At 32.6% G+C, this 22,700-nt stretch overlaps 1 protein-coding gene across 1 annotated transcript in view; it reads left to right on the top strand.

Moving 5' to 3' along the window:
- LOC139497847 (uncharacterized) overlaps positions 1 to 22,700 on the top strand; it is a 65,354-nt gene that overhangs the window by 24,827 nt on the left and 17,827 nt on the right. Inside the window, exons 7-9 of the mRNA XM_071286086.1 lie at positions 1,217 to 1,288; positions 9,919 to 9,970; positions 20,976 to 21,236. Coding sequence (XP_071142187.1) covers positions 1,217 to 1,288; positions 9,919 to 9,970; positions 20,976 to 21,236 — 385 coding nt within the window. The remainder of the gene's footprint in view (positions 1 to 1,216; positions 1,289 to 9,918; positions 9,971 to 20,975; positions 21,237 to 22,700) is intronic.

The raw sequence follows: 22,700 nt of genomic DNA, 5'->3' as shown, positions 1-22,700 counted from the left end.
GACCCCCATGATGAACTAGAAAGGTAATTAAGATAAAATATGGGTTACGGATTGGGTTCTGAACTTTTTAAAAAGTTTTTAAGATAAGTCTAAACAGTAACATCATTATATGAGGGAGCGGAACATGACCACCGGGAAAAACTCTTAGCTGTACTGCAAAGGTCTTGCCCATTCTGTGGCCTATAAAATAAAATTGCTTACTACCACTCCATTTTAATTGTGATGTCTCATAAGCAATCAGTACACTTCTCTTTCATATTGACATGTCAAGACAAAATGTTGTGTTTTAGGCAGATATATAGAATTACCTATTTGACCTTGAAGGTCAAATATCAAGGTCATTATCCATGGTACACAACACATCATATTTAGGTGCTGACATTGTGTGTCAAGTATTAAAAAAATCTGCAAGGAGGAGAAAAATGTGTGCTCTAGTAAAAAAAACCTGGGGGGGGGGAATCAAATATTTTGACCTTGAGGTCAAAGGTCAAGGTCAACTGGCAGTTTTATTTTATGACTTATACTGTCTTATTGTAATACACCTTCATGCCAAATATCATGAGATGATGTCAAAAGATAAATAAGTTTTCATGATTAAATACACAGATTATTGTTGAAAATATATGAAAATAACCCATTTTTATTCCGTTGCCATGGTAACGGTGTAAGAGACCCTAGCTCAAAAATCATAAAACTTGTAGTACACATATAAACCTTTATAGAAATATTTAAAACATTTAAAAATTCAAAGTACTTTATGAGATTTCATGTCCTTTTGATGATCTTTTTACCAAGTATCCAAAATATACCCAAAATGCCCTTTTTGGACCGGTCAGTCTAAAAATTTAGCAATACTCAAGCTTTAACATTTTGTCAAGTTTCCAAGGACGAATGATGCTTGTTATAAAAATCAATTCAAATACCAGTTAAAAATAACCTTATCTAGCATATTCAGAGCAACAAAATTGTGATATTTTTGTAGATTATTTTGGAAATTCAGGCATTTCCAGTAGATGGTGCTGTAAAATCTAAAAATAGCTTAAAATAAAATTTTAAAGTTAGATTTTTTTTCTCTTGACTATCATAACATGTGTGCAAAATTTCATTTCATTTGGTTGACATGTCATGTGGACCCACTTATAGGCATTTTGCATGGTTCTATCAAAGACTGGGTGTTAACAGATGAAAGTAATACAAAGATTTGTCTGTATTTCAGGGTAAGACTCCATATGATGTAGCAGCAGCAGAACAAAAGAGGCAGTATAAAGAAGTGATGGAATACTTACAGGTACATATAGTGTTATAGAGTAATAAATGCTTACATTGAATCAATTAGAAAATAAGTTACAAAAGATAAAGAAATATAAAACTCAGAAATCAGATATCACAAAACCAAGATACTTCAGGAGAGAAATCTTAAAAAAATAAATATTCTTTATTGTCTTGAACAAACAATTTTATATTCTAATGCAATTTATTTATTATCACGATTTTGATTGGACAACATTATATATTTGAGGAGCTAAATTCCACACTTTAAGGGACTTTAACTAGCTAAGCCGTCATTTTTCATTTCACTAATTTATTGTTATGTGATTTCTTCAATAATCAACAAAATTAGCAGAAGTCTTCTATTTCATTCTAGAGTGAACGAGGCGAGAGCAAGTTTTTTAAATTCGATCATGACACCGACAGTATGTTGACAATTAACTGGGTTTTTTTAAAATTTTATATAGAATGCATAAAAATGGAGATAACTGTATTGAATTTTAAGCTTGGCCTAAATAAAACTTTGCAAGTATCCTTTACCTACTTAACTTCTCAGTTCTGTATCACTAGCCTTTTAACATTCAGGTTGTGAGTTTGTGTTCTTCACGTGGCAGGACTTCCTAAATTCACTCAAGCAATCGGTTTTCCACACATTTTTTTCGTATTGCTGTCCCTAGTCAGGAGCCTGTAATTCAGTAGTTGTCGTTTGTTGCTGTGTTACCTATTTGTTTTGCGTTAATTTTTTGTACACAAATTAGGCAGTTAGTTTTTATACGACGGCAAAATTTGAAAAAATTTTCGTCGTATATTGCTATCACGTTGGCGTCGTCGTCGTCGTCGTCGTCGTCGTCCGAATACTTTTAGTTTTCGCACTCTAACTTTAGTAAAAGTGAATAGAAATCTATGAAATTTTAACACAAGGTTTATGATCACAAAAGGAAGGTTGGGATTGATTTTGGGAGTTTTGGTCCCAACATTTTAGGAATTAGGGGCCAAAAAGGGCCCAAATAAGCATTTTCTTGGTTTTCGCACTATAACTTTAGTTTAAGTTAATAGAAATCTATGAAATTTTGACACAAGGTTTATGACCACAAAAGAAAGGTTGGCATTGATTTTGGGAGTTTTGGTTCCAACAGTTTAGGAATTAGGGGCCAAAAAAGGGCCCAAATAAGCATTATTCTTGGTTTTCGCACAATAACTTTAGTTTAAGTCAATAGAAATCAATGAAATTTAAACACAATGTTTATGACCACAAAAGGAAGGTTGGTATTGATTTTGGGAGTTTAGGTCCCAACAGTTTAGGAATAAGGGGCCAAAAAGGGACCCAAATAAGCATTTTTCTTGGTTTTCGCACCATAACTTTAGTATAAGTAAATAGAAATCTATGAAATTTAAACACAAGGTTTATGACCATAAAAGGAAGGTTGGTATTGATTTTGGGAGTTTTGGTCCCAACAGTTTAGGAATAAAGGGCCCAAAGGGTCCAAAATTAAACTTTGTTTGATTTCATAAAAAATTGAATAATTGGGGTTTTTTGATATGCCGAATCTAACTGTGTATGTAGATTCTTAATTTTTGGTCCCGTTTTCAAATTGGTCTACATTAAGGTCCAAAGGGTCCAAAATTAAACTAAGTTTGATTTTAACAAAAATTGAATCCTTGGGGTTCTTTGATATGCTGAATCTAAAAATGTACTTAGATTTTTTATTATTGGCCCAGTTTTCAAGTTGGTCCAAATCGGGGTCCAAAATTAAACTTTGTTTGATATCATCAAAAATTGAATAATTGAGGTTCTTTGATATGCTAAATCTAACTGTGTATGTAGATTCTTAATTTTTGGTCCCGTTTTAAAATTGGTCTACATTAAAGTCCAAAGGGTCCAAAATTAAACTAAGTTTGATTTTAACAAAAATTGAATTCTTGGGCCTCTTTGATATGCTGAATCTAAACATGTACTTAGATTTTTGATTTTGAGCCCAGTTTTCAAGTTGGTCCAAATCAGGATCCAAAATCATTATATTAAGTATTGTGCAATAGCAAGAAATTTTCAATTACACAGTATTCAGCAATAGCAAGAAATCTTCAATTGCACAGTATTGTGCAATAGCAAGAAATCTTCAATTGCACAGTATTGTGATATAGCAAATATTTTCAATTGCACAGTATTGCACAATAGCAAGAAATATCTAATTGCACAATATTGTGCAATAGCAAGAAATTCCAATTGGATTTCAATTGGAGTTATCTTTCTTTGTCCAGAATAGTAGTTGAATCAACTTAAATCATTGTTTTATACAATATACAATGTATATTCACTTTTACTACCAACTGATAGATTAAAACAATCTTTACCATTTAGTGATAACAAGCACTTTTTAGCTCACCTGGCCCGAAGGGCCAAGTGAGCTTTTCTCATCACTTGGCGTCCGGCGTCCGTCGTCCGTCGTCGTCCGTCGTCCGTCGTCGTCCGTCGTCGTTAACTTTTACAAAAATCTTCTCCTCTGAAACTACTGGGCCAAATCAAACCAAACTTGGCCACAATCATCATTGGGCTATCTAGTTTAAAAAATGTGTGGCGTGACCCGGTCAACCAACCAAGATGGCCGCCACGGCTAAAAATAGAACATAGGGGTAAAATGCAGTTTTTGGCTTATAACTCAAAAACCAAAGCATTTAGAGCAAATCTGACAAGGGGTAAAAATGTTTATCAGGTCAAGATCTACAAATAAGTCAACATGACCAAAATGGTCAATTGACCCGTTTAGGAGTTATTGCCCTTTATAGTCAATTTTTAACCATTTTTAGTTAATTAAAGTAATCTTTTACAAAAATCTTCTCCTCTGAAACTACTGGGCCAAATAAATCCAAACTTGGCCACAATCATCTTTGGGGTATCTAGTTTAAAAAATGTGTGGCGTGACCTGGTCAACCAACCAAGATGGCCGCCACGGCTAAAAATAGAACAAAGGGGTAAAATGCAGTTTTTGGCTCAGCAAAGTAAGATCTACAAATAAGTCAACATGACCAAAATGGTCAGTTGACCCCTTTAGGAGTTATTGCCCTTTATAGTCAATCTTTAACCATTTTTCATAAATCTAAGTAATCTTTTACAAAATCTCCACTGAAACTACTAGGCCACAATCATCTTTGGGGTATCTAGTTTGAAAAATGTGTCCGATGACCTGGCCATTCAACCAAGATGGCCGCCACGGCTAAAAATAGAACATAGGGGTAAAATGCAGTTTTTGGCTTATAACTATGAATTCAAAGCATCTAGAGCAAATCTGACAAGAAGTTAAATTGTTAATCAAGTCAATATCTATCTGCCCTGAAATTTTCAGATGAATCGGTCAATCGGTTGTTGGGTTGCTGCCCCTGAATTGGTAATTTTGAGGAAATTTTGCTGTTTTTGGTTATTATCTTGAATATTATTATAGATAGAGATAAACTGTAAACAGCAATAATGTTCAGCAAAGTAAGATCTACAAATAAGTCAACATGACCAAAATGGTCAATTGACCCGTTTAGGAGTTATTGCCCTTTATAGTCAATTTTTAACAATTTTCATTAATTTGGTAAATATATGTAAATTTTTACCAAATATAGTTCTCTGTTACTAATGGGCAAAGTTCATTATAGCTATAATTGTAAGAAGCAAAATCGTTCAGTAAAGTAAGAACTTCAAACACATCACCATCACCAAAATACAATTTTGTCATGAATCCATTTGTGTCCTTTGTTTAATATGCACATAGACCAAGGTGAGCGACACAGGCTCTTTAGAGCCTCTAGTTTTACATTTTAATATTTTATGATGTATTTAAATGAGTAGTTATTGTTGCAAACTTCATTAGAAATTTGAATTGAGATCAGTTTTGAAATAAGGGAAAGGGGGATGTGAAAAAAAAATTGGGGGGTCAATTTTTTTCATTTCAGATTTCATAAATAAAAAGAAAATTTCTTCAAACATTTTTTTGAGAGGATTAATATTCAACAGCATAGTGAATTGCTCAAAGGCAAAAAAAAATTTTTAAGTTCATTAGACCACATTCATTCTGTGTCAGAAACCTATGCTGTGTCAACTATTTAATCACAATCCAAATTTAGAGCTGAATCCAGCTTGAATGTTGTGTCCATACTTGCCCCAACCGTTCAGGGTTCAACCTCTGCGGTCGTATAAAGCTGCGCCCTGCGGAGCATCTGGTTTCGTTTGAATTGTTTTACATTTGTTATTTCGGGGCCTTTTATAGCTTTGCTCATTGTTGGAGGCTGTACGGTGACCTACATTTGTTAATTTCTGTGTCATTTGGTCTATTGTGAAGAGTTGTCTCTGTCTCGAAATAGAATTATCTTCATAATGTAAGTTCCAAATGGAAAAAGTATTCTGGAATATTATTTCCACTGGAATAAATATTACAGTATATGTTCCTAACGGAATAAATGATATAGAATATTTGTTCCAATAGGATATTGATTTGATATTTGGCGCATAGTGTTAATTGCCAGTTCTAGTTCAAGCTCAAATTTAATTTTGGTTCTGATAATCATTTTTCAGAGTTATGGTTCTTGGACTCCACTGAAATATTCAGTTTACCACACTTTATTTCTGTCATGGTTGAAGATATTGATGTAATATTTGTTATATAGTTAACAACATGACAATATATCAAATAAATTTTGTTTCAATAAAATGAATTTTCAGTAGGTGGGGGACTGTAGTGCAATGCAATAGTCTCCAAATGCTTGTTGTTGTTTTTTTGTCTCTTATCTCAAAAGCAAATCCTTTATGCATGCTATGAAATATAAATGTAAAAACTGTTTAAAGCAGAAGAGATCAGTAATACGCGATTCAAAAATGTTAACATGACCAAAAACAATGGACCATAGGAGTTATTGACCTTACATGACATTTTTTTTCAACTAATTTTAATACTTTTACCCATTTCTGTGAAAACTATAATATAGAAGTATCAACTGTAAACAGCAAAAATGATCAGAAATGCAAGATCTATAAAATTGCCAATACAACCTAAACAACTGGATAAAAAGGAATTATAGCCTTAAACGACAAAACATGGCTGCCATAGATATAGAAATAAAACATGAGGGTAAAATGCATTTTAATTGTATTTGTCTTGCTACTGGATGTTAAAAAACCAACAATTAATCAATCATTAATTGTCTTATATCTTGAAAACCACATCAGACATGTCAGATTGAAAAAAAAATCTGTCATTACCTACCTCCTATTTTCACTATAGCTATATATACGACCGCAACAAAATTTTGTGGTCGTATATTGGTATCATGTCATCGTCGGCATCGTCTGAAGACAGTTGATTTCTGGTCAATAACTTAAGTTTAAGTAAATAAAAATCCATGAAATTTCAATACAAGGTTTATAACCACAAGAATGATTTTGGGGGTAATGGTCATAACAGTTTAGGATTTAGGGGCCAACAAAGGGGCCCAAATAGGCATTTTTGTAGTTTCCAGACAATAACTTGTGTTGAAATGTATGAATCTCTCTGAAATTATACCACAAGTTTCCATACCACAATGGGAATCTTAGAATTGACTTTGGGGGGTTATGGCTCAAACCATTTAGGAATTGGGGCAAAAAGGGGGGAAAACAAGGGTTTCCTGGTTAATGTACAATTAAGACAATTTGAAAGCAGTGTAAGGGAGGTAATCCAAATTTAATATTTTGATTAACTTTTACATTGCCTTTAAATTATGTATAAAGAAATTTTGTATTGTCTTGAGGTCATTAGCTGTCAATTTACGTTAAGAAGATACTATTAAATTTATGGTGAATAAGGAATATTGATTTTAGCCATGTTTTTTTTTATGTCCTTTCTATTATTTTTAGATATTACTATTAAATTTTGCTGATCAAAGTTTTCTAATTTTAGCCATGACTATGATGTCATTTTCTATATAATACTTTTATGATGTATTTACATGGGTTTTTTTTTCATTAGAGTTACCTCCCTTACAATGGTTTTGTTATAATTTTCTAACATGCAGGAATTAAGTGCAAATAAAAGGTCCAAAACAAGCATTATTAAAGTTTACAGACAACAACTTATGTTAAAGTGTATGGATCTCTCTAAAATTGTACAACAAGGTTCCATACTACAAAGAAAAGACTTGGATTGAGTTTGATGGATAATCCTCTTAGAGGATACAAAAACTTTGAAAGGGGGGTTCCAATATTTTTTAAATGGTACATTTTTCAACATTTTTCAATTTTCAAATTTTTGAAAACTTTCAAGAAGAAATCTACAATTGCACAGTATTGCGCATTAGATTTGTAAAATCTTTGACCATATTTATTTTGTGTCAGAAACCTATAGTATGGCAAAAATTTGATCACAATCCAAATTCAGATAGTATCAAGCTTGAATATTGTGTACCAATTTGCCTCAACTGTTCAGGGTTCGACCTCTGCAGTCGTATCAGGCTGCGCTCAGTGAAGCATTTTATTAACCGGATTTTTGTGACAAAAATGTCGGTTATTGATTTGGGGATGTATGGCGGGCGGGCGGTCGGTCGGTCGGGCGGGCGGCAATCAAATGTTGTCCGTGCATTAACTCATGAACCGTTCAACCAAAGCTTTTAGAATTTTAATATGTTGTTACTGACAACTAAATGAAGGTCAAGTTCAATAATGGCGATTTTGACTTTTACCGTTCAGGAGTTATGGTTCTTGAAAGATTGAAAAACGGAGTTTCCAGTCGTGTCCGTGCATTTACACATGAACTGTTCTACCAAAGCTTCCCAAATTTTTATATGTTGTTACTGATGACAAAGTGGAGGTCAAGTTCAATAATGACGATTTTGACTTTTACTGTTCAGGAGTTATGGTTCTTGAAAGATTGAAAAATGGAGTTTCCAGTCGTGTCCTTGCATTACTCATGAACTGTTCTACCAAAGCTTCCCAAATTTTAATATGTTGTTACTGATGACAAAATAGAGGTCAAGTTCAATAACGACGATTTTGACTTTTACCGTTCAGGAGTTATGGTTCTTGAAAGATTGAAAAATGGAGTTTCCAGTCGTGTCTGTGCATTTACACATGAACTGTTCTACCAAAGCTTCCCAAATTTTAATATGTTGTTACTGATGACAAAGTGGAGGTCAAGTACAATAATGATGATTTTGACTTTTACTGTTCAGGAGTTATGGTTCTTGAAAGATTGAAAAATGGAGTTTCCAGTCGTGTCCGTGCATTTACACATGAACTGTTCTACCAAAGCTTCCCAAATTTTAATATGTTGTTACTGATGACAAAGTGGAGGTCAAGTACAATAATGACGATTTTGACTTTTACCGTTCAGGAGTTATGGTTCTTGAAAGATTGAAAAATGGAGTTTCCAGTCGTGTCCGTGCATTTACTCATGAACTGTTCTACCAAAGCTTCCCAAATTTTAATATGTTGTTACTGATGACAAAATAGAGGTCAAGTTCAATAATGACGATTTTGACTTTTACCGTTCAGGAGTTATGGTTCTTGAAAGATTGTAAAATGGCGTTTCCATTCACGTTGTTGCATTTTAACTCATGAACCATTCAATCTAAGCTTTTCAAAGGAGTAGGTCCGGTAAGGACCGATTTTGGCCTCAAATTTCAGTTTCATCTGACGAAAGATTTTGACCATTTTTTAAGTGTCTATTTCATATGATGCAGTTAATTTATGTGAAAGATTTTAATTTATTTAGTCATTAAAAACGATCCGATTCAGGCTCAAATATGAAAAATCTACCAAATATGCGAAAAAATGTCACTTTTCAGATGGTTTTTGTCAAAAACGAAAGTGGCCGCATCCGTGTTCATCCTCAATCTTTATATATGTTATGTATTATCATCAAATACAACTTCCATTTCAATATTTTGAATGAACACGAATGCGGCCACTTTCGTTTTACACGGAAACCGTCTAAAATTTAACTAATATGCTGGAATTGTGAAGATTTCAGTAATTTAGCATATATTAATGGTGCTAGTTCTCAATATATGTGCATTGTATTGTCAAAAAGAGCCCATACTTATGTAACAGAACCTTTCTACTATCCAATAAATGACTAAAAATTTACATTTTAACAATTTTGTAAAACTGCTATATTTTGGGGCCAAAAAGGGGTCTTACTGGACCTACTCCTTTTAACATGTTGATACTGATGACAAAATGGAGGTCAAATTTGATATTGATGATTTTCACTTTCACCATTCTTCAGTAATGGTTCTTGTGATATTGCCAGGACACAAATAAATATAAATAAATCCGGTTTGCTGTCGTTGTGACAGCCTCTTGTTATCTTTAAAACTATAACTCTTTGTCAAAATGATCAGTAAGACAGGTTTTGGTCCACAGTTTCCACCTGCATTGTGTATTTTTTTTTTTGAGATAGAAATACCTGCAAGGAGATTTTTTAAATTCAAAAACAACCTGTACCCTTTAAACTTTTAAATGATTATATCTCTCTTTTATCTTGAAAAATATGAAAATGTGTTCTATATATTTCATGTAATGTGAAGCATTTGTATTATATATTTATTTCTATGTGGTTTATAACTTAAATTTTAATAGGTCTTCAAGTGATATGAATAAAGATATATTCACAGTGCATATTCCTCATTTTTCAGTCTGTCATGTCAGAGAAATATTCAGGTGTGACTGCTGGACAAGGGATAGAAGGTAATTTTCGTTGACTTTATTTCATTAGCTTTAACTCATTATCATGATTATACAACCACTCTAGGAATTGCAGAATGACAACATGTTTACTGTACGACTTCATTCAATTAATTGCATTGTGTTAATCACTATAATAGATAATAACAAACTATGAAGCTATAATGTCAGCAGCTTTCTAATATATAAAATACATGACATAGCAAGTTGAAGTACCATCAAACTATATGGTCATATATAGTACATGCTTATTTGTACTCTGCAATAGCAAGGAATATTCTACTTTGCTAGAATTATTTCAACACGAAAAGTATTCATTGTAAAGATGATACCCTAACATGAGAGCTGTTAGAAACCATATATTTTGTCTGACCTGCGACAAAAGTCATTGAATGCGAGACATAGGGATAATAATCCAATCATGTAATGGATCAGTGATTCAGATAAACTTTGCTTTGTCAAGTCAGTATCTTTGGTTCTATTAAACAGTAGGTCAGCTATATTTCAAGTATAGAATAATTGTAAAGGAAGTAGTTGTCGTTTGTTGATGTGGTTCATAAGTGTTTATTTTCTTGTTTTTGTCTCGCCTTGAGGGAGTCAAAAAGCGAGACATGGGTGTGCTGTTGCCGTCGATTATTTGGCTCCGCCCACTCAGTCATGGTATATTGACTTTGAAACTTTTGCTTAGTTTACAGGTATTAGTTTGTGATTAGGTCAGTTCAAGGGGAACCATTAGTGGTGGGCCAATGTTAACTTGTATGCAGTTTTATAAGGATTAGCACATCTCATTTCCATGGAGAATATTTGGTTCTGCCTCCTCAGTCGTGGTCTCTTGACTTTAATGCTTTTGCTTAGTTCACGTGCGTTAGTTTGTGATTAAATCAGTTTAAGATGAACCCCTAATGTTAAGTCAATGATATGCATATTTATTGGCATTTGCAAGTCTCGTTGCCTTGGAGATTAAATAGTCGCACCCCCTCATCATGGTTTATTGACTTTGAAACTTTTACATATATCTATAGTTTATAAGTTAATGTTTGTGTTTAGGTTTGTTAAAAGGGAACGACTTATGATAAGTCAATGGTATAGAGCCTTGGTATAGTGGTTAGCGCATCAGACTACTAACACAAAGGTTCCTGGTTCAATCCCCATTTGAGAGAAAATTTTAGGAACTGAATTTTTCCGCTGTCCCTTGACACCATTTGCGAGTAAAGGTTTGAGAAACGATGATAGTCCGTCGAAAGGCAAAGATAAATGGCTGAGACATCCATACCTCTTGCCCGTAAAGACACCCTTGTAGATTTCGAAAAAGAGCAGGCTAATGCCGCTACAGGGCAAAGTGCAAAGGGATTAATATAAATTGCAATATTCCCAATCCACTATGTATAAATATGTTTAAACTAAGTCAATGGTATTTCGTATGCAGTTGTATAAGCGTTGCCACAACTATATATATTTGATCATTTATTGGTCCACACTCTATTCTATCTTATGCGGCTTGGTTAGGATTTGTCGAAGAAATTTTGCTCGAATCACTGTAGATTTCGTCTTTCATTATACTAGATTTTTTCTCAAACTATTGAACTGATTATGACAAAACTTAACAAAAATGCTTGAAATAACTAGTATTACAAAGGAAAAAAAGTCACATTCAGTTTATTGAACAAAAATGTCTTCTTTAGGTGTAATACCACCAAATCATGTTACGTCACATCCAGTTGTATACGAAAGTAGGTCGAAAAAAATATTCCCTCGAATTTGACAGTTGTAGGTAATTAATCCTACATTTTATTGCAGTAAAACCCATTTCTGTGTCATAAACATATGTCTCGGGTATTTCAAAACACCATTATTTTTTATTTGGGATTTCTATAGAAAATTTTGTAATCTTGAGGTTACATTGTGACTAAACCTTGTACACAGATAAAATAAGGGGAGAAATTTGATTGGTTAACTTCCAATGATCATGATGATGGTTATTTTCTTATATGCAATGAAATGTTATGTGATTTTTTTTTCTATAGAACTGGACAGGATAAAACTTTACTTATGCCAAGTATTTCTTTATTTGAAACAAAGATAAATTCTGCATATTTTTTTGAAAAGAGCAAATTTAACAAAGACTAATAGGGGAAAATCAATGGTGGTATTACACCTTAAGGTATGAAAAAAATAAAAAGTTACATTTCAATATGTATTTAAATTCTATTTGTTATAGATTTAATCTTCTTTACCCCAAAAAAAACCCGTAAAAATAGGGAACAATTTTGAATGGTGACAAAAAAAGGGGAAGTAACTCTAGTTGAAAAATGTTTGTAATACAACAGTGAAATTTATTTACGAACTAAGAGAAGGTAATTAGTGTTAATTAACAACTGTGTTTGACACCAACACTGTCAAGTGAAGCCATGCACTTAATGGATCACCTAATTTGACAGTTTACGCAGCTAGCTAAACTTCCTGTTCATGAAAGAATTACGAATTTGCCGGTATTTTAAATGAAAATCACTTAGGAAATCAATCTTAAGGCTAAGAAATCCAGGTGAAAAAGGGTCATTTTTCGGATTTGCGGGTGTCCCGGGCGATCCTTAAGAATTGTGAAAATCTCGGGTCACACCGCAGAATACGGGTCAGTTGAAAGGTATGGATTGTAAGGTTTACAAGGCTGTCTGGCAGGTTTCATCTTACTTTGATCTCATTTTCATAGTCTATTAGTTAATATTATGTTTTGATGGTTAAGTCCTTAGATACAATAAGCAATAGTTTAACTATATTTGGTGTATAAAGATATGATAGGGAATACCGTAACATAAACTTTTGGCTCAGTAGGTGGTCAATTGTCCTTGGCTGGAATTTGACGATTCAGCTGGTTTATCTCACAAACAGTAAAAGGGAAAGTGCCATAGTTTGTTGGACAAAAACAGAAAATTTGACCACTTAAAAAATCATGAAATTACCTCCCAGCATCTTTCTTCATCTTGCCAAAAACAGTGTGTTCTTAAACAGCAATTGCACAAAGTGTATATAAACAAAGAAAAATACAAAAATATTATCTGATGACTTAAACCATATATTCTTCTTCAAATTTTCTCTTTGGTCACTATAATCCAAATAATTATGATGTCTTGAAATGTTATTTTGATACTTTGCAGAAACATCTCATCATAAATATTTGGACTTAGGTGGAGCAAATGGCTTTGTTTGCAATTTTGAAAATGGGCTACATTGTATTCTGTTTTGAAATGCATTTACATGATTTTATATCCATAAAGGGCAGTTACCAAGAACAAAATTTAGACAACTAGTTTTCTATCTCCATGCTCTAGTACAAGTAATGTATCATGGTCACTTGCCTAAAAGGCAAGTTGTTAAAAATGACAATATATACCTTTCTCATGGTCTATCAACTTTGAACTTTAACTTAGTATAAATCTTAGAATTTAGATGATTAGATGACTTTAAGGCTGACCAACAATGTTTGATATGCAGGTGTATTAGAATAAGCACATCTCATATTCATAGAGATCATTTGGCCTTTGTTCCCACAGTCATGGTCTGTAAAGTATGCGTATATTTTACATGTTAAACTTTGTGATTAGGTCAGTTTAAGATGAACCACAAATAGTAAGTCAAAGATATTTGCAGTTATAATAGATATTTGAATCTTGATGCAGATTGCGGTATTGGTATGGCTCAGAACATTCAGAACCTTCTGTTCTTCATTCTAATATATGATCAAACATGAGAGTTCCATGTAATAGCAACTCTCCGTATCAGAACACAGCTATATCATAGTGCATTTATTTAGAACAAAACATGTAAATTAAAACAATCATGTTTTATCAATAAAGAGATTACAGTGTAGTGTACCACTTTTTCCTTTCTCAATTTTATTTACATGATTTGATATCCATAAATGGCAGTTAACATTTTATGAACCAAGAACAAAATTTGGACAATTAGTTTTCTCTCTCCATGCTCTCGTACAAGTAATGTATCATGGTCACTTGCCTAAAAGGCAAGTTGTTAAAAATGTCAATTTCGAACCTTCTCCCCAGGTATATCAAATTTCAACTTTAACTAAGTATAAATCTTAAAATTTAGATGATTAGATCTATTTAAGGCTGACCAACAATGTTTGATATGAAGTTGTATTAGAATAAGCACATATCATATTCATGGAGATCATTTGGCCTTTGTCTCCACAGTCATGGTCTGTTAACTTTGAAAAGTATGCATATAGTTTACATGTTAAACTTTGTGATTAGGTCAGTTTAAGATGAACCACAAATAGTAAGTCAAAGATATATGCAGTTATAATAGATATTTGTTTCCTGGTGCAGATTGTGGTATTGGTATGGCTCAGACCATTCAGAACCTTCTGTTCTTCATTCTAATATATGATCAAACATGAGAGTTCCATGTAATAGCAACTCTCCGTATCAGAACACAGTTATTCCATAGTGCATTTTTTAGAACAATGCATGTAAATTAAAACAATCATGTTTTATCAATAAAGAAATTACAGTGTAGTGTACCACTTTTAGGTTAATTATAACCCAGCTTTTAAAAGGTGGGGTATACTGTTTTACCTCTGTCTGTCCATCTGTCAGTCAATCCATCAGTCCGTCAGTCCGTCCCATGAATATTTGTCGTTGCATCTTTCTCAGGAACTGCTTTATAAGGATTTCTGAAATATGGTCTAGGGTTTATTATATAAGTCAGCTATACCGTGTGATGAGTTTTCAGATTCATCACTCAACAACTTTCTGTTTACCAGACACTTGCTTTATTTTATTATAATTACATTTCTTCTTGGGGATTTAACTTTACGTGGAATATTTTTGTTTGTGAAATAGACCTTATATGTTTAAGTTCCATTTTATCTTCGATGTTTAAGATAATATTTACAAATTATTTATCAAAATATACATACTCAATGCAAAACAACCAAAGATTGTACAGTGAATATATGTCACTTTTCTATTATATGCTAGTATAAGTATAAAACTTTGGACTTTTATACCTTTTACACTTCTATTCCTCATTATAAATTGAAGAAAAATTGCAAAGGGTAGACCAACTTTGTTTCATCAGAAAATAAAGATCGTCCATACAGTTATTTTTTTTAGACTTGATAAATCATACTTATTATATGGCATCCAAACTGAAAATGTCGTCCCATTTTTCTCAAGAATTACATGACAATTAAGTAATTCTTAAATTTTGTTTCAGGGTTTATATAAGTCAGTTTTACTGTGTGATTCGTTTTCATAATCAGCAATCGAAAACTTTCTGTTTACAAAATATTTGATCATTTTACACATGCCATCCAAGTTGAAAATTTTCGTCATTTTTTTTCTCAGGAACTATATATGTTACAAGGTTTCTGAAATTTGGTTTCAGGGTTGATATAAGTCAGCTATACCGTGTGATGTGTTTTCAGATTCATCACTCAAAAACTTCCTGTTAACCAAACACTTACATCTTACATCATTTTACACATGGGTTGTCTTCAGTCCGTCCGACCGTCCCATTAATATTTTCGTCGCTTTTTTCTCAGGAATTACATTACATGGATTTCTGAAATTTGGTTTCAGGGTTTATATAAGTCAGCTATTCCGTGTGATGCTTTTTCAGGATCATCACTTAACAACTTCCTGTTTACCGAACACTTAGAATTAAGTAAGATTGATAGTAACTACTTGTAATTTACAGTAGTAGATCAATATTTTTTAGAAAGTTACTATCAGCTCATATTAGTTTAAAGACTATTTATAAACCATAGCCTATTTCCAAATTAAGTGATTGCCCAAAAATAAATATTTGTTATAGATATAAGAAGATGTTTCATGAGTGTAAATGTGACAACTTTCCTTCCATGTCACAGTTTGTAAAAGTAAACCATTATAGTGTATTTTGGCAACACTTTAGTAGAAAGAGCGAAACTGTAAACAGAAAAAACTCTCTGTCATATATATAAATTCAGAAAGAGATATTTTAGTCATGAATTATATTCTGGTCTATGATGTTAAAGGGTGTCCATTGTTGAAGATGCATATAAATCCAGGTGAGCCGTAAAGGTTATTGAGAGCCTCTAGATTTCTTTTTAAATTCAGTTGTTGAAAGTTCATCAAGTTAATGCTTTAACTAAATTATTTCCATTTACTCGGCCTGTGAGCTTCTGTTTCTTTTACAAAAAAAAATTTCCTCTGAAACTCCTGGGCCAAATGAAATCAAACTTGGCCTCAATCATCCTCAGGGTGTGTAGTTTGAAAAAATATCTGACTACCCTGCGCATCTAGCCAGATGGCGGCCATGGCTAAAATAGAACATGGGGGTAAAATGCAGTGTTTGGCTTATATCACTGAAACTAAAGCATTGAAAGCAAATCTGACAAATGTATACAAATGTATATCAGGTAAAGATATTCTGAACTGAAATTTTAAGACGCATCGGACAGTCTTTTGTTGGGTTGCTGCCTTAGAATTGGTAATTTTATGGAAATTTTAAAGTTTTTTGTTAGTATCTTGAATGTTATAATGAATGGAGAAAACTGTAAACAGCAAAATAAGTTCTACACATAAGTTCACACAACCAAAATGGTCAATTGAACCCTGAGACCATTTTAACCAACATTGGCCAATATCATCATCAAGGTATTTAGTTAAAAAATGTGTCAGATAACCCTGCCTACCAACCAAAATGTCTTTTCATTGCTAAAATTGAACATAGGGATAAAACGTTTTGTCTAGTTTTTATGCCCCACCTACGATAGTAGAGGGGCATTATGTTTTCTGGTCTGTGCGTCCGTTCGTTCGTTCGTTCGTCCGTCCGTCCGTTCGTTTGTTCGTCCGTCTGTCCCGCTTCAGGTTAAAGTTTTTGGTCGAGGTAGTTTTTGATGAAGTTGAAGTCCAATCGACTTCAAACTTGGTACACATGTTCCCTATGATATGATCTTTCTAATTTTAATGCCAAATTAGAGATTTTACCCCAATTTCATGGTCCACTGAACATAGAAAATGATAGTGCGAGTGGGGCATTCGTGTACTGAGGACACATTCTTGTTTTAACCGTTATAAATAGAGAAAATCTGAAAGGAAACATATGTTCAGAATAATGAGCTCTACCAATTGTCCATATAAACGTCTAAATTGTTAGACACATTATTATAGAAGTTATTGCCCATAAATGGCAAGTTGAATTTTTTTTTCCATTTTTATACGCCTGTTTACGGGACTTTTTATGGTATACCGTTGTCCATCTATCCGTCCATCAAACTTCAACATGTTAGATATTAACTCAAAAACACTTTAACCAATTTGCATAAAACTTTGATGAATTAATTATATCCATTGACGTGAGCTCCCTTTAGTTGTTTTTTTTTCATTAGAAAAAGATTGATTTTTCCAGTTTTCAGACAATAACTCAAGAATGCTTTCACCAACTTGCAAGCAATGTTGGTGAATTATTTATACCTATATCTATTGACATGAGCTCCCTTTCAAGTTTTATACATTTTAGATTTTATGTTTTCGAGTTACAGGGTTTTATTCATAAAATAGGGGGAATGTTCCAGTTTTTGGGCAATAACTCAAAAATGCTTTTAGCAGTTCTCATAAAAATTTGGTAAATTGTTTAAATCTATTTATGTGAGCTTCCTTTAGAATTTTATAAATTTTAGATTTTATGTTTACGAATTTTGGAGTTTTATTCTTATCAAAGGGGTGCTTTTCCAGTATTCGGACTATAAATTGAAAATACTTTCAGTAATTCTCATTAAACTTTGATGGATTATTCATATCTATTGATGTAAGCTCCCCTTTGATTTTCATAAATTTCTAATATGACATTGAGAAGTAATTGAACTTAATTCTCTGAAAAATGCGACAGGCATATAATGCGCTCATAGCACACCTGTTTATTGCCTTTTATCATTGAAAAATATGATATTTAGAAAGAAACCTTTTTCTCTGAAGCCTCATTATGATAGACAAATAAACACTCTAAATCACAAAAAAGATCAACAAGGCAAGATCTATTAAAAAGCCCAATAACCTAACAGTCTTAAAGATCAGAATACAAGATCAACAAAATAGAGATTTATGGCATGGTATATTCTTGTCTACAATGTTAGAGAGTGTCCTTTGTTAAATATGCTCATAGACCACGGTGAGCGACACAGTCTCTTGAGAGCCTCTAGTTCAGTTATACTCTTCTCTAGTTCAAACTCCTGGACACCATGTTATTATCTTTTATTATTTGGGTATCTATCTAGTTACGATATATGTCTGATGACCCAGCTTGACAACCAAGTTGCGTCTGACATGGCTACAAAAGAACATTACTTTGAAAACTGTTTTTAAATAGAAACTCGACTTTGGCTCAAATGTTCAGAATATTGAGCCTTTGACTGTTTTCTGCTTTTTGGTCGGATTGTAATCTTTATGACACATTACCAATTTGAATTCTCAATTGTATCTATCTATATTGTTTATAACTGTTGACTGCTTATAGAAGTTATTACCCTTAAAATATAGATTTTACCATTTTTACCAGTGTTGCCAGTTCACATGATTAACTTAATACTGTAGGTTGCACTTTGTAAATACAGCTGTTTCTCAAAAACACGCCTCTTTTGGGGAGACCTTGAATATTCATAACAAATTAATTTTGTTCACATTTATGATATCTGTGTTCCATCTCACAGGGACATAACTTGGGAATGTTACCAGTAAATAAACATGTGCATATTGTTTACATTGAAATCTGTGGTGTTACCTTTCATTCGAGGTAGGGGTTAGTAAAGAAAATGAGTGTTAGTTTATACTCTTAGAAATTCAGGGCATATACACGTTGAAAATAAGCCGCACAGCCCTAGATTTTGACCTTTGGAAAGAATTGTTGTGCATATGAAGTTTCAATTCTAGGATGAGATTTTTTCAAAACTTCATAGTAAAAGTGTTATAGTTTTAGCCGTAAAAGGAGTTCCTTTGGGAAATTGCATTGTTAATATTTACAGAAATGCAACCTATAATAGATAGAAAGAAACCTAAAACAGCAACATGATCAGTAATACAAGTTATAAAAATAATTAAACAGTGTTGATATCTTAGTGGACTCCTTATTAAAGTCAGCGTAATTAAGTGTAATGACCATTTTTACCATTTTTCCGGTTTTGCTTCGACATATCCTAAAATATAAAATAAAAAAGACAAGATCCACAAATACGTCAACATGACCAAAATTGTTTACGACTATTTATTGAAGTTATTGCCCTTTAATGATAATTTGTTTGCACATTTTTTTGGTCTGTATTTCTGAAAACTAAAAAAACATACACTTTCGTCCAGCAAGTCAAAACCAACAAATAAGCTGGATTGGCCTGTCTGTCGACTTGTTAATCAAGTTATTGTCCCTTGTGTAATGATATCTTTAAACATAGTTTTGTCCATTATCTTAAAAATTCTAAATATTAAAAAAAGAAAAAAAGTTCAGCAGGATACGATCCACACATTTGTCAGCATGATTTAAATTATCATCTAATTATTCATAGAGATATTCATCATTAATGACGATGTTTAATAAACACTGGCCATTATTGAAGACCATGCCAGGTGGGGGAATCTAGTAAGGCATTTGACAAAGCAATATGTATGATCCTTATCAACAATTGCAAAACACAGCAGCTTGTACATTAGTTTTGCCATAAATGATCGAATGTTTTCCCAGCATATTTAGCAGTTGTTTGCTGCTATTGTGAAATTAAATGAGATAGAAATAAAACCTATTAGCCAGTTTCGAAGTAGTTGCCCATAAATAAACTCATAGATACCAGGACTAAAATTTTACACTTACGTCAGACGCGCATCTCGTCCACAAAAGACTCATCAGTGACGCTCAGAGCAAAAAATATTTATATCCAAATAAAACACGAAGTTGGAGAGCATTGAGGACCAAAAATTCCTAAATGTTTTGCCAAATACAGCTAAGGTAATCTATTCCTGATGTAGATAAGCCTTAGTATTTAAAGAAATTAAAGTTTTGTTAACAGTTAAAATTTCCGGTCATCCCAATGAATAAAAGTTCACTATAGCGTGGTGAAAAAAATGGCTTTTTGAAAATGCTAGATTAACTGGATTTTTTTCTTCTCACAGACACAGATAAATAGATAATGTGTTGAACTTTTATTCCATCTTTCTATCAGAGGAAAAAGTTCATAGAAGATCAATGGATAAAATATTGACGAAAGGTATTCATTCGGGAAATATATACCATGATATTTTTTGTCCCGTATGTTTTGATTTAAAAAGAAGAGGATCTTAGGATAAATTTTTAAAAACTATGAAGTTATTAAATGTATTCAAAGTATTAAATTTTCATAGAACTTATTGTGCGAAAAGGGATTCTTTACTACAAGGATCCGCATCACGAGGTTTTTTTTTTGGAGTATGATAATTTACGGGAAAACGAATCTCACTTCGTACCTCGAAAATTTAACCACACACGTGAAAATGTCTCGGCTTCAAAACAAGCCATCATACTTATCCAAGTTTACGATATGGATTGAGCCTCAGAAGAAAAAGTTAATATTACCGCCTACGGAAAATCTATTGCCCATATTGACCAATTTGATGTCTTCATCATTCTGTTTTATGATTTCACCAATTTCGATATGAATATGAAGTGCAAGTCTTGCGCTACTAGTATAGCTGTTTATTTTGTTATGTGTGTCGTAATCCAACGGAGCGGGGCATTAAGTGTTACTCGTGTCCATATGTTTACCTGTCCGTATGTCTATAAAATATTAAATAAGATATTAAATTTTTGAATGTCACATGGCTGTTGTCTGCCTATTTAAACTTCAGATTCCAACAACACATTTATAGTTAAATACAGTATTTACAGGCAAAGAATTGATAAATGTGTATACTTAATTGAATGGAGTACAGTTGTGATATTCTTCTTTATAAAAAAAAAAACTCTTCATGAATAAAAATCATTGCAGGTGATATGGTTCCAACTGAGATCAAATTAATGGCCGACGAAAGATCAATTGATTTGTACCTCAAACTACTTCAGTCAGGCTTTGAATTAAAGAGAGATATACGTTTAGTAGTTGTTGGAAAACAAGGTGCTGGGAAGACATCATTGATTAGAAGATTGTTTGGGGAAGACATAACAGGTTTTACCAGTACAAATGGAATAGAAATACACAAAATAAAATGCAAAGCGATGTCTGATGATGGCATATGGAATAAACAAGAAGGTATGGTTTTAATTATTTAAAAAATGGTGTGTCCTTATCAGGTACACTTATCATAATGGTCTGATGGTATAGTCTTTCATATATCTGTTGATATCAAGTTCTGTAATGTCTTGTTTTGAGGTGAATCATTGGTACATATTTCCTCGGAAAGAATGTTCTTATACTTTACCAAAAGGAAGGTTTTGCTATGTTTTTTTTAAACGAGACTAAAAGTATTGACCACTGGGGCACTTTAGGCTCAGAGCTTCCTAGGTCAAAGGTCAAGGTAAAAAAAACTTTGGTTTCAGTTGACAACCCCGTGTCCTGTGGTGAAGATCGTGTCCGCTCTATATCTTGAGAACCGTTATGATTTCAAATATTATACTTAACATCCATTTTAACCAACACCAGAGGATGTGTCATGATGTATGTACAACTTCCTAGGTCAAAGGTCTGTCTGTCTGTTGGTCTGTCCATCGCTAACAAATTTGATCCACACTATATTTTGAGAGGACAGCTGTTATAAATATTTCATACTTTATACCTGACAAACATTTTCAACTTAAGGTAGATCATAAGTAAATATTTTTTGAGACAGAATTTTCTTATTTTTAGCCAGAATGAAGATTGTAATATGCTCTTTTCAAAAATATAATAAAAAGGAGGGGTCACCGTGCTATTTTTCAAGCTATGAGTCGTTAAAAAGTGCCTAAATTTGGTTAGATTGTTCATGGAAAAACACATTTGTGTGCATAAAAAAAAATCTATGAAATAGAATTTTGAAATAAATTGTGAAAAGATAGGTTTTGTAATATGTTTTAAGAAAATAAAAAGAAAAAATGGTGTCACCGAACTTGTTTTCTTGCTACAAGTAAAAAGAAAAAAAATCCCTATCTGTCCAGTATAATTTTTGTACTAAAAGAGTTATCTTCCCTTAAATGACTCGTTTGAAAAAAATGATTATAAAAGCAAGAAAATTTATATTTGTTTAAATATTTGGGATTATACAATAAATTGCCAAGTTTTCTTTATATTATTAAACAGTATAACCATTAAATTGCAAATCTGTCTTCAAATTTGCAGATTTTGGCAAATAACTAGACCGATTTTTTACTGTGATTGTTCAATCCAAGATGGCGGTATACCATGAATCTACCTTAACATATATATTAACCAACACCAGAGAATGTGTCATAATGTATGCATCTTAGGTCAAAGGTCAGTCCGTCGGTCTGTCCATCCGTTCGTTGTTCTTAACAAATTGTGTCCGCTCTACCTCTCGAGAACCGTTAATATTTTATACTATGAAAGTAAGTTGAGAATATTTATCAGTTTTAACTTAAAATCTTAGAATAAAATCACATAATTGACATGCATTAGGAACTAGCTACTGAAAAAAAATTTATTTGGCTGCATTTGTAAAAATTTAGTGTTTGTTCTTGATATTTATTCATATATTGTATTTTATGATACATAATATTTATA

Source organism: Mytilus edulis, chromosome 12, assembly GCF_963676685.1.
Source record: "Mytilus edulis chromosome 12, xbMytEdul2.2, whole genome shotgun sequence".
In the NCBI taxonomy this organism is placed as follows: domain Eukaryota; kingdom Metazoa; phylum Mollusca; class Bivalvia; order Mytilida; family Mytilidae; genus Mytilus; species Mytilus edulis.
The sequence above is the reverse complement of the archived record's forward strand: the minus strand, read 5'-3'. Positions and strand labels throughout refer to the sequence as shown.